Here is a 13,813-nt window from a genome sequence, read left to right on the forward strand (position 1 = left end):
ACACCATTTTATTTTAGGGACCACATCTCATTTGAAGTCATTTTGAGGGGTCTATATGATAGAAAATACCCAAGTGTGACACCATTCTAAAAGCTGCACCCCTCAAGGTTCTCAAAACCACATTCAAGAAGTTTATTAACTCTTCAGGTGTTTCACAGGAATTTTTGGAATGTTTAAATAAAAATGAACATTTAACTTTTTTTTCACAAAAAATTTACTTCAGCTCCAATTTGTTTCATTTTGCCAAGAGTTACAGGAGAAAATGGACCCCAAACCTTGTTGTACAATTTGTCCTGAGTACTCTGATACCCCATATGTGGGGGGTAAACCACTGTTTGGGCGGAAGGGAAGGAGCGCCGTTTGACCTTTCAATGCAAAATTGATAGGAATTGAGATGGGACGCCATGTTGCGTTTGAAGAGCCACTGATGTGCCTAAACATTGAAACCCCCCACAAGTGACACCATTTTGGAAAGTAGACCCCCTAAGGAACTTATCTAGAGGTGTGGTGAGCACTTTGACCCACCAAGTGCTTCACAGAAGTTTATAATGCAGAACCGTAAAAATAAAAAATAATTTTTGTGAAAAAAAATGATCTTTTCGCCCCCAATTTTTTATTTTCCCAATGGTAAGAGAAGAAATTGGAACCAAAAAGTTGTTGTACAATTTGTCCTGAGTACGCTGATACCCCATATGTGGGGGTAAACCACTGTTTGGGCGCATGGGAGAGCTCGGAAGGGAAGGAGCGCCATTTGACTTTTCAATGCAAAATTCACAGGAATTGAGATGAGACGCCATGTTGCGTTTGGAGAGCCACTGATGTGCCTAAATATTGAAACCCCCCAAAAGTGACACCATTTTGGAAAGTACACCCCCTAAGGAACTCATCTAGATGTGTGGTGAGCATTTTGACCCACCAAGAGCTTCACAGAAGTTTATAATGCAGAGCCGTAAAAATAAAACAAAATTTTTTTCCCACAAATATTATTTTTAGCCCCCAGTTTTGTATTTTCTCGAGGGTAACAGGAGAAATTGGACCCTAAAATTTGTTGTCAAATTTGTCCTGAGTGCGCTGATGCCCCATATGTGGGGAGGAACCACCGTTTGGGCGCATGGGAGGGCTCGGAAGGGAAGGAGCGCCATTTGGAATGCAGACTTAGATGGAATGGTCTGCAGGCGTCACATTGCGTTTGCAGAGCCCCTAATGTACCTAAACAGTAGAAACCCCCCACAAGTGACCCCATATTGGAAACTAGACCCCCCCACGAACTTATCTAGATGTGTTGTAAGAACTTTGAGCCCCCAAGTGTTTCACTACAGTTTATAACGCAGAGCCGTGAAAATTAAAAAATCTTTTTTTTCCCACAAAACTTATTTTTTAGCCCCCAGTTTTGTATTTTCCCAAGGGTAACAGGAGAAATTGGACCCCAAAAGTTGTTGTCCAATTTGTCCTGAGTACGCTGATACCCCATATGTTGGGGTAAACTCCTGTTTGGGCACACGGGAGAGCTCGGAAGGGAAGGAGCACTGTTTTACTTTTTCAACGCAGAATTGGCTGGAATTGAGATCGGACGCCATGTCGCGTTTGGAGAGCCCCTGATGTGTCTAAACAGTGGAAACCCCCCAATTATAACTGAAACCCTAATCCAAACACACCCCTAACCCTAATCCCAACAGTAACCCTAACCACACCTCTAACCCTGACACACCCCTAACCCTAATCCCAACCCTATTCCCAACTGCAAATGTAATCCAAACCCTAACCCTAACTTTAGCCCCATCCCTAACTGTAGCCTTAACCCTAACTGTAGCCTTAACCCTAACTGTAGCCTTAACCCTAACTGTAGCCTTAACCCTAACTGTAGCCTTTACCCTAACTGTAGCCTTTACCCTAACTGTAGCCTTAACCCTAGCCCTAACCCTAGCCCTAACCCTAGCCCTAACCATAACCCTAGCCCTAACCCTAGCCCTAGTCCTAACCCTAGCCCTAACCCTAGCCCTAACCCTAACGGGAAAATGGAAATAAATACATTTTTTAAATTTTTTTTATTTTTCCCTAACTAAGGTGGTAATGAAGGGGGGTTTGATTTACTTTTATAGCGGGTTTTCTTAGCAGATTTTTATGATTGGCAGCCGTCACTCACTGAAAGACGCTTTTTATTGCAAAAAATATTTTTTGCGTTACCACATTTTGAGAGCTATAATTTTTCCATATTTGAATCCACAGAGTCATGTGAGGTCTTGTTTTTTGCGGGACAAGTTGACGTTTTTATTGGTAACACTTTCGGGCACGTGACATTTTTTGATCGCTTTTTATTCCGATTTTTGTGAGGCAGAATTAGCAAAAACCAGCTATTTATGAATTTCTTTTGGGAGAGGCGTTTATACCGTTCCGCGTTTGGTAAAATTGATAAAGCAGTTTTATTCTTCGGGTCAGTACGATTACAGAGATACCTCATTTATATAATTTTTTTTATGTTTTGGCACTTTTATACGATAAAAACTATTTTATAGAAAAAATAATTATTTTTGCATCGCTTTATTCTGAGGACTATAACTTTTTTATTTTTTTGCTGATGTTGCTGTATGGCGGCTCGTTTTTTGCGGGACAAGATGATGCTTTCAGCGGTACCATGGTTATTTATATCTGTCTTTTTGATCGCGTGTTATTCCACTTTTTGTTCGGCGGTATGATAATAAAGCGTTGTTTTTTGCCTCGTTTTTTTTTTTTCTTACGGTGTTTACTGAAGGGGTTAACTAGTGGGCCAGTTTTATAGGTCGGGTCGTTACGGACGCGGCGATACTAAATGTGTGTACTTTTATTGTTTTTTTTTATTTAGATAAAGAAATGTATTTATGGGAATAATATATATATTTTTTTTCATTATTTAGGATTTTTTTTTTTTTTTTTACACACTTGTAAAAATTTTTTTTTACTTTTTTACTTTGTCCCAGGGGGGGACAATACAGATCGGTGATCTGCCAGTTTGCACAGCACTCTGACAGATCACCGATCTGTCAAACAGCGCTGCAGCGTTACCAAGTGCCTGCTCTGAGCAGGCACTTGGTAAGGCACCTCCCTCCCTGCAGGACCCGGATCCGCGGCCATCTTGGATCCGGGACTTGCTGCAGAGAGGAGGTAAGAGACCCCCGGAGCAACACGATCACCGCCGGCACATCGCGAACATATTTGATCGCGGTGTGCCGGGGGTTAATGTGCCGGGGGCGGTCCGTGACCGCTCCTGGCACATAGTGCCGGATGTCAGCTGCGATAAGCCTATGATGTACTATTCCGTCCTTGGGAAGTAAAGCCCACCCCACATGGACGGAATAGTACGTCTAATGGCAGATAGGGGTTAAGAGAGCAGCTGCCAAAATACCATTACAAAGCAGCAAACAATTATTTGAAGCTGCTGGTGCCTCTGGAGTCCCTTGAACCTCAAGGTGTAGGATCCTTCAAAGGCTTGCTGTGGTGCATAAACCTAATATTCAGCCACCCTTAAACAGTGTTCACAAGCAGAAATGGTTAAAGTGGGCCCAGACATACATGAACACTAATTTCCAAATAGTCTTTGTTTACTGATGAGTGTCGAGCAACCCTGGATGGTCCAGATGGATGGAGTAGTGGATGATTGGTGGATTGCCACCATGTCCCAACAAGGCTGCGACATCAGCAAGGAGGTGGAGGAGTCACATTTTGGGCCAGAATCACGGGGAAACAGCTGGTAGGACGCTTTAAGGTTCCTGAAGGTGTGAAAATGACCTCTGCAAAGTATTTAGGGTTTCTGACAACTTTCTTCCATGGTCTAAAAAGCAGAAACGTGCCTTCAGGAGCAAAATCATCTTCATGCATGACAATGCACCATTTCTTGCTGCAAAGAATACCTCTGAGTCATTGGCTGCTATGGGCATAAAAGGAGATAAACTCATGGTGTGGCCACCATCTTCACCTGACCTCAACCATACAGAGAACCTTTGGAGTATCATCAAGCAAAAGATCTATGAGGGTGGGAGGCAGTTCACATTAAAACAGCACCTCTGGGAGGCGATTCTGACTTCATGCAAAGAAATACAAGTAGAAACTCTCCAAAAACTCACAAGTTCAATGGATGCAAGAATTGTGAAGGTGATATCAAAGAAGGGGTCCTATGTTAACATATAACTTGGCCTGTTAGGATGTTTTGGAGTTTAATAGCTGTTTTAGGCTGGTTTCACACTTGTGTTTTAAAACGCAGTGTTTTAAATGCAAACGCATTTGGTGCAAAAATGCGTTTAAACGCAGCGTTTTTTGACGCATGCGTTTTTGCGTTTAAACGCGTTTTAACGCGTTTTTTTCCTGCGTTTGCGTTTTTGAAACGCATGATGAGAAGTGTGTGACAGCTGCCAATCATCAAAATCAACTAGAAAACCCACTATAAACATAAATACCTAGGGTTAGGATCCCTAGTAACCCTAGGGATCCTAACCCTAACCCTAACACAAACCCTAACCCTAACCCTATGGATCCTAACCCTAACACAAACCCTAACCCTAAACCTAGGGATCCTAACCCTAACACTAACACAAACTCTAACCCTAACCCTAAAACACAAACTCTAACCCTAACCCAAACTCTAACCCAAACTGTAAAACAAACTAACACAAACCCTAACACAAACCCTAACCCAAACCCTAATCCTAACCCTAGGGATCCTAACCTGTTATGAAAGGCAATTCAGTACTACAATGGACATAGCGGTCAGAGCACATTCAGTGATCTGACAATAACCCAAAATCATAGAACGAGCTCTGAGACGTGGGAACTCTGCAGACCGCAATCCCTAATCCTCTCCAAACAACACTAGAGGCAGCCGTGGATTGCGCCTAACTCTGCCTAGGCAACTCGGCACAGCCTGAGAAACTAACTAGCCTGAAGATAGAAAATAAGCCTACCTTGCCTCAGAGAAATACCCCAAAGGAAAAGGCAGCCCCCCACATATAATGACTGTGAGTTAAGATGAAAAGACAAACATAGAGATGAAATAGATTCAGCAAAGTGAGGCCCGACTTTCTTAACAGATCGAGGATAGAAAAGGTAACTTTGCGGTCTACACAAAACCCTAAAGAAAACCACGCAAAGGGGGCAAAAAGACCCACCGTACCGAACTAACGGCACGGAGGTACACCCTTTGCGTCCCAGAGCTTCCAGCAACAAAATAGACAAGCTGGACAGAAAAAATAGCAAACAAATAGCAAAGAAGAACTTAGCTATGCAGAGCATCAGGCCACAGGAATAATCCAGGGAAAAGTAAGTCCAACACTGGAACATAGACAGGAAGCCAGGATCAAAGCATTAGGTGGAGTTAAGTAGAGAAGCACCTAACGACCTCACCAGATCACCTTAGGGAGGAAACTCAGAAGCCGCAGTACCACTTCCTTCCACCAACAGAAGCTCACAGAATCAGCCGAAGTACCACTTGTGTCCACAGGAGGGAGCTCTGCCACAGAATTCACAACACTAACCCTAACACAAACCCTAACCCTAGGGATCCTAACCCTAACACAAACCCTAACCCTAACCATAGGTATCCTAACCCTAACCCTAAGGATCCTAACCCTAACACAAACTCTATCCCTAACCCTAAAACACAAACTCTAACCCTAACCCAAACTCTAACCCAAACTCTAACACAAACCCTGTTATGATCTGGTGGCCGAGGAGCAGCATGAGACGTACTCTGGAGAAGGTGGTACCTGTACTGACCGCAAACCTGAACTTAGCACTGCAACTAGAAGTAGCCGTGGGATGTACCTAACGCTCCCTAGACACCTCGACACAGCCTAAGAACTAACTTCCCCTAAAGATAGAAACGGGAAAACTATCTTGCCTCAGAGAAAATCCCCAAAGGATAGACAGCGCCCCACAAATATTGACTGTGAGAGGAGAGGGAAATGACATACGCAGACTGAAATCAGGATTTAGCAAAGGAGGCCTTTCTAGCTAAAAAGAAAGAATAGGACAGAGTACTATGCGGTCAGTATTAAAACACTAGAAAATATCCACCACAGAAAATACAAATCTCCACATCTGACTAAAGACATGGAGGGTATATCTGCATCTCCAGAGACACAGCTTGGCTGCAAAAAATCCTTCACAGACAAAGCTGGACAAGACAAAACATGAAAACGCACTGAACTATAAGGTCCACAGCATGTGGACAGCAAAAACAAAGCCAGAACTTATCTTTGTTGAAAAGAACAGCAAAACAGGAGAGACCAGGTATGGATGCGAATCCTCCAAAAACAATGGACAACTGGCACTGACTAAAGGATCAAGCAAGACTATATAGCCCAGCCCAAATTGCAATAAGTGGACACACCTGATAAATGCTGCGATCCAAAGACAACAGCACTACCACTCATAACCACCGGAGGGAGCCCAAGAGCAGAATTCACAACAAAACCCTAACCCTAGAAACCCTAACCCTAACCATCCTAACCCTAACACAAACCCTAACCCTAACCATCCTAACCCTAACACAAACCCTAACCCTAACCCTCCTAACCCTAACACAAACCCTAACCCTCCTAACCCTAACACAAACCCTAACCCTAACCCTCCTAACCCTAACACAAACCCTGACCCTAACCATCCTAACCCTAACACAAACCCTAACCCTAACCATCCTAACCCTAACACAAACCCTAACCCTAACCATCCTAACCCTAACACAAACCCTAACCCTAACCATCCTAACCCTAACACAAACCCTAATCCTAACCATCCTAACCCTAACACAAACCCTAACCCTAACCATCCTAACCCTAACACAAACCCTAACCATAACGTTAGGGTTTGTGTTAGGGTTTGTGTTAGGGTTTGTGTTAGGGTTTGTGTTAGGGTTTGTGTTAGGGTTTGTGTTAGGGTTTGTGTTAGGGTTTGTGTTAGGGTTTGTGTTAGGGTTTGTGTTAGGGTTTGTGTTAGGGTTTGTGTTAGGGTTTGTGTTAGGGTTTGTGTTAGGGTTTGTGTTAGGGTTTGTGTTAGGGTTTGTGTTAGGGTTTGTGTTAGGGTTTGTGTTAGGGTTTGTGTTAGGGTTTGTGTTAGGGTTTGTGTTAGGGTTTGTGTTAGGGTTTGTGTTAGGGTTTGTGTTAGGGTTTGTGTTAGGGTTTGTGTTAGGGTTTGTGTTAGGGTTTGTGTTAGGGTTTGTGTTAGGGTTTGTGTTAGGGTTTGTGTTAGGGTTTGTGTTAGGGTTTGTGTTAGGGTTTGTGTTAGGGTTTGTGTTAGGGTTTGTGTTAGGGTTTGTGTTAGGGTTTGTGTTAGGGTTTGTGTTAGGGTTTGTGTTAGGGTTTGTGTTAGGGTTTGTGTTAGGGTTTGTGTTAGGGTTTGTGTTAGGGTTTGTGTTAGGGTTTGTGTTGGGGGGTGGCTTATAAGTGTGTATTCTTGTGTTTTTCTATAAAAACGTATGCAAATGCATGCGTGCTTAAAAATGAATGCGTTTACATAGACATCAATAGGTTTTTTTGCCGTGAAAAAACGCATACGCTGCTAAAATTACTACATGTTGCATTTCTGCAACAAAACGCATGCAGATAAAAAACGCATGCGTTGCAAAAACAAGCAAAACGCATGCAAAAAAAAGCATGCGTTTTTAATGTTAAGTATAGGAAAAAACGCATGCTTTTTTTGCGTTTACCGCAAAAACCCAAAAAAAACGCAAATGTGAAACCACCCTTATTCAGTGAATGTGACCTCCTAATGCTACAAATTCCACAAATGAGCATTTTCAGTTCTTTAAAACATATCAAATGTATAGAAATTCTACTGTGCCTAATAATTTGGAACAGTGCATTTTGAGTATTCATTTTGGAGATGATACTGTTATCATTGGGAGGTTTCTTCAATAAAATTTGATGTATACTCTAACTGGTGATGACTTTTATTAGACTGTGTCATTTGCACCGACCATTTAGGAAAATCCAAGAAAAATATAATTTGCATAATAATTTGGAACACAGTGTATACTATAGGGAAAAGAATGGGCTGCGCGCTATAAGATATGGAGGACTATGGGGACTGCATTGTACTTCTGCTATGGGGCCTCATGACTTCTTTGTACGACCCTGGTGTGTATAATGGTTCATTTTTTTTCCCTACATTCCCTATACCAGGATAGAGGATATATATACTAGGATGGGTCCCAGGATAAGGGACATATATATACTAGGTCTGGAGATATATATTAAGGATGGGTCCAAGGATAAGGAACATATACCAAGATGGGAGATATATATATATATATATATACCATAATGGGGCCAGGATGAGGGACCTATATACCGTGATGGAAGGGCACGTACACATCTATTCAAGATTGGGGGGCCCTGGTTCAAATCTTGCATTGGGGCCCATCAATCTCTAGTTACGCCACTGCAAAAAAACTATACAAGTTTGGCATCTATGTACTTGTACTAACCTGGAGAATCAGATTGCCAGGTGAACATGGTAAAGAACCCCCTAAGCCCCCCCCCCCCCAAAAAAAAAAAAAAAATTTGTGAAATTGCACTTTCAATTTCAACACACTTATTTTTTCCCCCCCGTTTTCCAATACACTATGTGGTAAAATGATGTGTTATTCAAAAGTACACGTCGTCACGCAAAAAACAAGCCATATGGCTATACTTAAAAATAAAATAAGTCATTGGTATTGGAAGAAGGGGAGTAAAATAACGGGGGGAAAAAGAAAATGTCCATGGCGTGAAGGTGTTGAAGTAAATTCATGCAAGTTTACCATATTTTTGAGTCACAAAAAGAAGAACTGTTGGTGAAAAAAGCTAGATGTAGTCATGTATCTTTCCATAAATAACCCAAGTGACTTATACACCTTAACATTTAAATATAATTCTAGACTAGTTTTTTGTATGCTTTGTTATTCTCATTCATACTGTATATACTTGAGTATAAGCCGAGATTTTCAGCCCATTTTTTTTGGCTGAAAGTGCCCCTCTCGGCTTATACTCGAGTCATTGTCTGAGGGGGTCGGCGGGAGAGGGGGAGCGGCAGGAGTTGCGGCTGTCACATCATACTCACCCCCTCCTGGCGCGATCTCTGCACTTCCCTGCTTTATACCTTGTGGGAATAAAATGACTAGAAATAGGAAAAACCCAATGTGGCTAAACAAAGAAGTAAGACAGGCAATTAACAGTAAAAAGAAAGCATTTGCACTATTAAAGCAGGATGGCACCATTGAAGCTCTAAAAAACTATAGGGAGAAAAATACTTTATCTAAAAAACTAATTAAAGCTGCCAAAAAGGAAACAGAGAAGCACATTGCTAAGGAGAGTAAAACTAATCCCAAACTGTTCTTCAACTATATCAATAGTAAAAGAATAAAAACTGAAAATGTAGGCCCCTTAAAAAATAGTGAGGAAAGAATGGTTGTAGATGACGAGGAAAAAGCTAACATATTAAACACCTTCTTCTCCACGGTATTCACGGTGGAAAATGAAATGCTAGGTGAAATCCCAAGAAACAATGAAAACCCTATATTAAGGGTCACCAATCTAACCCAAGAAGAGGTGCGAAACCGGCTAAATAAGATTAAAATAGATAAATCTCCGGGTCCGGATGGCATACACCCACGAGTACTAAGAGAACTAAGTAATGTAATAGATAAACCATTATTTCTTATTTTTAGGGACTCTATAGCGACAGGGTCTGTTCCGCAGGATTGGCGCATAGCAAATGTGGTGCCAATATTCAAAAAGGGCTCTAAAAGTGAACCTGGAAATTATAGGCCAGTAAGTCTAACCTCTATTGTTGGTAAAATATTTGAAGGGTTTCTGAGGGATGTTATTCTGGATTATCTCAATGAGAATAACTGTTTAACTCCATATCAGCATGGGTTTATGAGAAATCGCTCCTGTCAAACCAATCTAATCAGTTTTTATGAAGAGGTAAGCTATAGACTGGACCACGGTGAGTCATTGGACGTGGTATATCTCGATTTTTCCAAAGCGTTTGATACCGTGCCGCACAAGAGGTTGGTACACAAAATGAGAATGCTTGGTCTGGGGGAAAATGTGTGTAAATGGGTTAGTAACTGGCTTAGTGATAGAAAGCAGAGGGTGGTTATAAATGGTATAGTCTCTAACTGGGTCGCTGTGACCAGTGGGGTACCGCAGGGGTCAGTATTGGGACCTGTTCTCTTCAACATATTCATTAATGATCTGGTAGAAGGTTTACACAGTAAAATATCGATATTTGCAGATGATACAAAACTATGTAAAGCAGTTAATACAAGAGAAGATAGTATTCTGCTACAGATGGATCTGGATAAGTTGGAAACTTGGGCTGAAAGGTGGCAGATGAGGTTTAACAATGATAAATGTAAGGTTATACACATGGGAAGAGGGAATCAATATCACCATTACACACTGAACGGGAAACCACTGGGTAAATCTGACAGGGAGAAGGACTTGGGGATCCTAGTTAATGATAAACTTACCTGGAGCAGCCAGTGCCAGGCAGCAGCTGCCAAGGCAAACAGGATCATGGGGTGCATTAAAAGAGGTCTGGATACACATGATGAGAGCATTATACTGCCTCTGTACAAATCCCTAGTTAGACCGCACATGGAGTACTGTGTCCAGTTTTGGGCACCGGTGCTCAGGAAGGATATAATGGAACTAGAGAGAGTACAAAGGAGGGCAACAAAATTAATAAAGGGGATGGGAAAACTACAATACCCAGATAGATTAGCGAAATTAGGATTATTTAGTCTAGAAAAAAGACGACTGAGGGGCGATCTAATAACCATGTATAAGTATATAAGGGGACAATACAAATATCTCGCTGAGGATGTTTATACCAAGGAAGGTGACGGGCACAAGGGGGCATTCTTTGCGTCTGGAGGAGAGAAGGTTTTTCCACCAACATAGAAGAGGATTCTTTACTGTTAGGGCAGTGAGAATCTGGAATTGCTTGCCTGAGGAGGTGGTGATGGCGAACTCAGTCGAGGGGTTCAAGAGAGGCCTGGATGTCTTCCTGGAGCAGAACAATATTGTATCATACAATTATTAGGTTCTGTAGAAGGACGTAGATCTGGGTATTTATTATGATGGAATATAGGCTGAACTGGATGGATAAATGTCTTTTTTCGGCCTTACTAACTATGTTACTATGTTACTATGTTCTCAGATGGTCTCCGGCACCAGCAGCTCTTCCTGTGTTCAGCGGTCACGTGGTGCCGCTCATTAAAGTAATGAATAAAGAAGAATATTATTATAATATGCATGCGACTCCACTCCCATTGGCGTGGAGTGCATATTCATTACTTTAATGAGAGGTACCATGTGACCACTCAGCAATGGAAGGAACTGCCGCCCCGGGACAACAGAGAAACAAGGAAGTGCAGAGACCGCGCCAGGAGGGTATGACGGGGAAGGTTGAGCCATGCAATATTCACCTGTCCTCGTTCCACCGCCGGGCTGTGTCGTTCAGGTCAGAGGGCGCGATGACGTGGTTAGGGCACGCCCTCTGCCTGAACAGTCACTGCAGAGAGACGGAAGACATAGTGGCGAGCGGCGGTGGATCAGGGACAGGCGAATATTGCAAGTGCCGGGGGCCTGAGCTAGCGGCGACACCGGCACCTGTTCCCCATAGCGCGCCGATGTCCCTGCCTGCTCAGGACACCAGCTCCTGGCCCCCAGCGACGAGAGGAGAGTAGGTCTTTTTTTTTTTAATCACAGCAGCATATGGAGCATATTATTCTATGGAGCATCTTATGGGGCCATCACCCTTTATTGAGCAGCATATGGCACATATTCTATGGAGCATCTTATGGGGCCATTAACTTTCTTGGAGCCGCATATGGGGCATATTATTTTATGGAGCATCTTATGGGGCCATCATTAACCTTTTACGCAGCATTATATGGGGTATATTTTTTGTATGGAGCATCTTATGGGGTACATCATGAACTTTATGGAGCATTATATGGGGCATATTTTGTATGGGGCATCTTATGGGGCTCATCATGAACTGTATGGAGCATTATATGGAGCTCCTGATTCAATATGGATATTCAAAAACATTTAACCTACTCATGTCTCAATTAATTTTACTTTTACTGGTATCTATTTTTATTTTTGAAATTTACCAGTAGCTGCTGCATTTTCCACCCTAGGCTTATACTCGAGTCAATAAGTTTTCCCAGTTTTATTGTGGCAAAATCAGGGGCCTCGGCTTATACTCGGGTCGGCTTATACTTGAGTATATACGGTATGATGATTTTTTTAATACCTAATTCACTTGTTCAAATCAAACAATTTGCACTGATGGGATCAATTTGTTAACATGATAAAATTATATTCTCGCTGCCAAAATTGTACACATCACCTTTTTCATCTCCCACATTCATGGCCCATTCCTTTTGGCTGCAGTATTGATCAATGTGGTCCAACACACTCTGAGCGTCCCCTTCTGTTGCATGTTGCTTTACAAACTCCAATATTCTTTGTTCTTTTCCAGCCATTTTGCCCAATAATTCTGCAAATCAAGTGAAGCTTTCTTATAGGCAGGATAGTTTCCACTGAATTTAATGCAAAATACTCTTATTCATGATATATAGTTTAGTTACTTGATTAAAAGGTTATTACCACAATCACATTATTTTTCACAAAGCACAGTAAACACATACTTATTGTTAATATCAAACCCAACATAAAGATTCTTTCCTCTACCTATATCCTTATTCATTGATATCAGCACTATGTGCTTCCAGTCTCACATAACTGGACACTCCTATTCTTAAACCAGAATTTCCATCAGCACCCTGCTTCTCCTAAGTGCTGCTGACCTCCCTCTCTTGTGTGCTCCTAGCTAGCTCTCCCTCTTTGATGAATTGATGACTCAAAGCTGTGCTGTACTCGGGCTGACTGATGAATGTGTATAATAGCACAGGATTCCAGTAATGCTCTGCTATACTGTGATCAACTACATTCGACAGATATTTAGCACATCAAGCTAATCTATGTTTAGAATACACTCTATTCTTCTGTACACTATATGATCCTGTGTAAAACTGCCTGACCCAATCTCATCTGCCATCTACATCAACATGGTTGTATGTGTTGTTGTTTTTTTTATCATTAATAAGATGGTTTCTAGTAAAGATCAAAAGTTCTGCATTCTGCTATGCCTGCATAACGGAACTTGTAGTAGCTGAACACTATGTATAGGATGTGGTGAACACATGCGGAATCACCGCTCGTACAAAAGGCAGCAGCACTTTGGATGGGGCGGGTGTCCGCTGCGTCCAAAGAGCTGCCATTCCGAACCATGGAAACAGTCTTAAACATTCTCTATGTCAGTGGTGGAGACAAGGCAGAGCTATACTGGAAGCCAGCAGAGAGCGTGTGTACTGCGCATGCTTAACTAGGAGCAATGGAACTATGGCAGGACGGATCCAATGACAACTGGAGGGTAGAGGTATAGAGCCTAGGGGGGCACAGGGGTGATATCTGCTATACAGAGCAGATTTATTATTGCGTTCTATTAGCAGAAATTAATAACTATAAATGCATATTATTATAACCCTTGTGGCCACCTATTTCCGGTAATGTAACCTTCATTTTCATAGGTTTACTTGTTTTTGCACTAAGTAGACAGTTTTGTTTCAGCTATTACAGCATTATCATTACATCTACCTACTAGTTTCTATATGACAGAGATTTACATTGCCCTACTGTCATATTACTTACCGGTCTCAGGCAGAGCCAATAAGTAAGGTATTGTTTATATTTGACACTATACTCCTGAGCTAATTAATCTTGCT

At 42.0% G+C, this 13,813-nt stretch overlaps 1 protein-coding gene across 1 annotated transcript in view; it reads right to left on the reverse strand.

The window, feature by feature from the left end:
• Positions 1-13,813, reverse strand: part of LOC138669665 (catechol O-methyltransferase-like) — a 115,254-nt gene that overhangs the window by 45,694 nt on the left and 55,747 nt on the right. Inside the window, exon 2 of the mRNA XM_069756331.1 lies at positions 12,376-12,525. Within this exon, the coding sequence (XP_069612432.1) occupies positions 12,376-12,511 (136 nt within the window). The 5' untranslated portion in view covers positions 12,512-12,525. The remainder of the gene's footprint in view (positions 1-12,375; positions 12,526-13,813) is intronic.

This window comes from Ranitomeya imitator, chromosome 1 (genome assembly GCF_032444005.1).
Source record: "Ranitomeya imitator isolate aRanImi1 chromosome 1, aRanImi1.pri, whole genome shotgun sequence".
Lineage (NCBI taxonomy): Eukaryota > Metazoa > Chordata > Amphibia > Anura > Dendrobatidae > Ranitomeya > Ranitomeya imitator.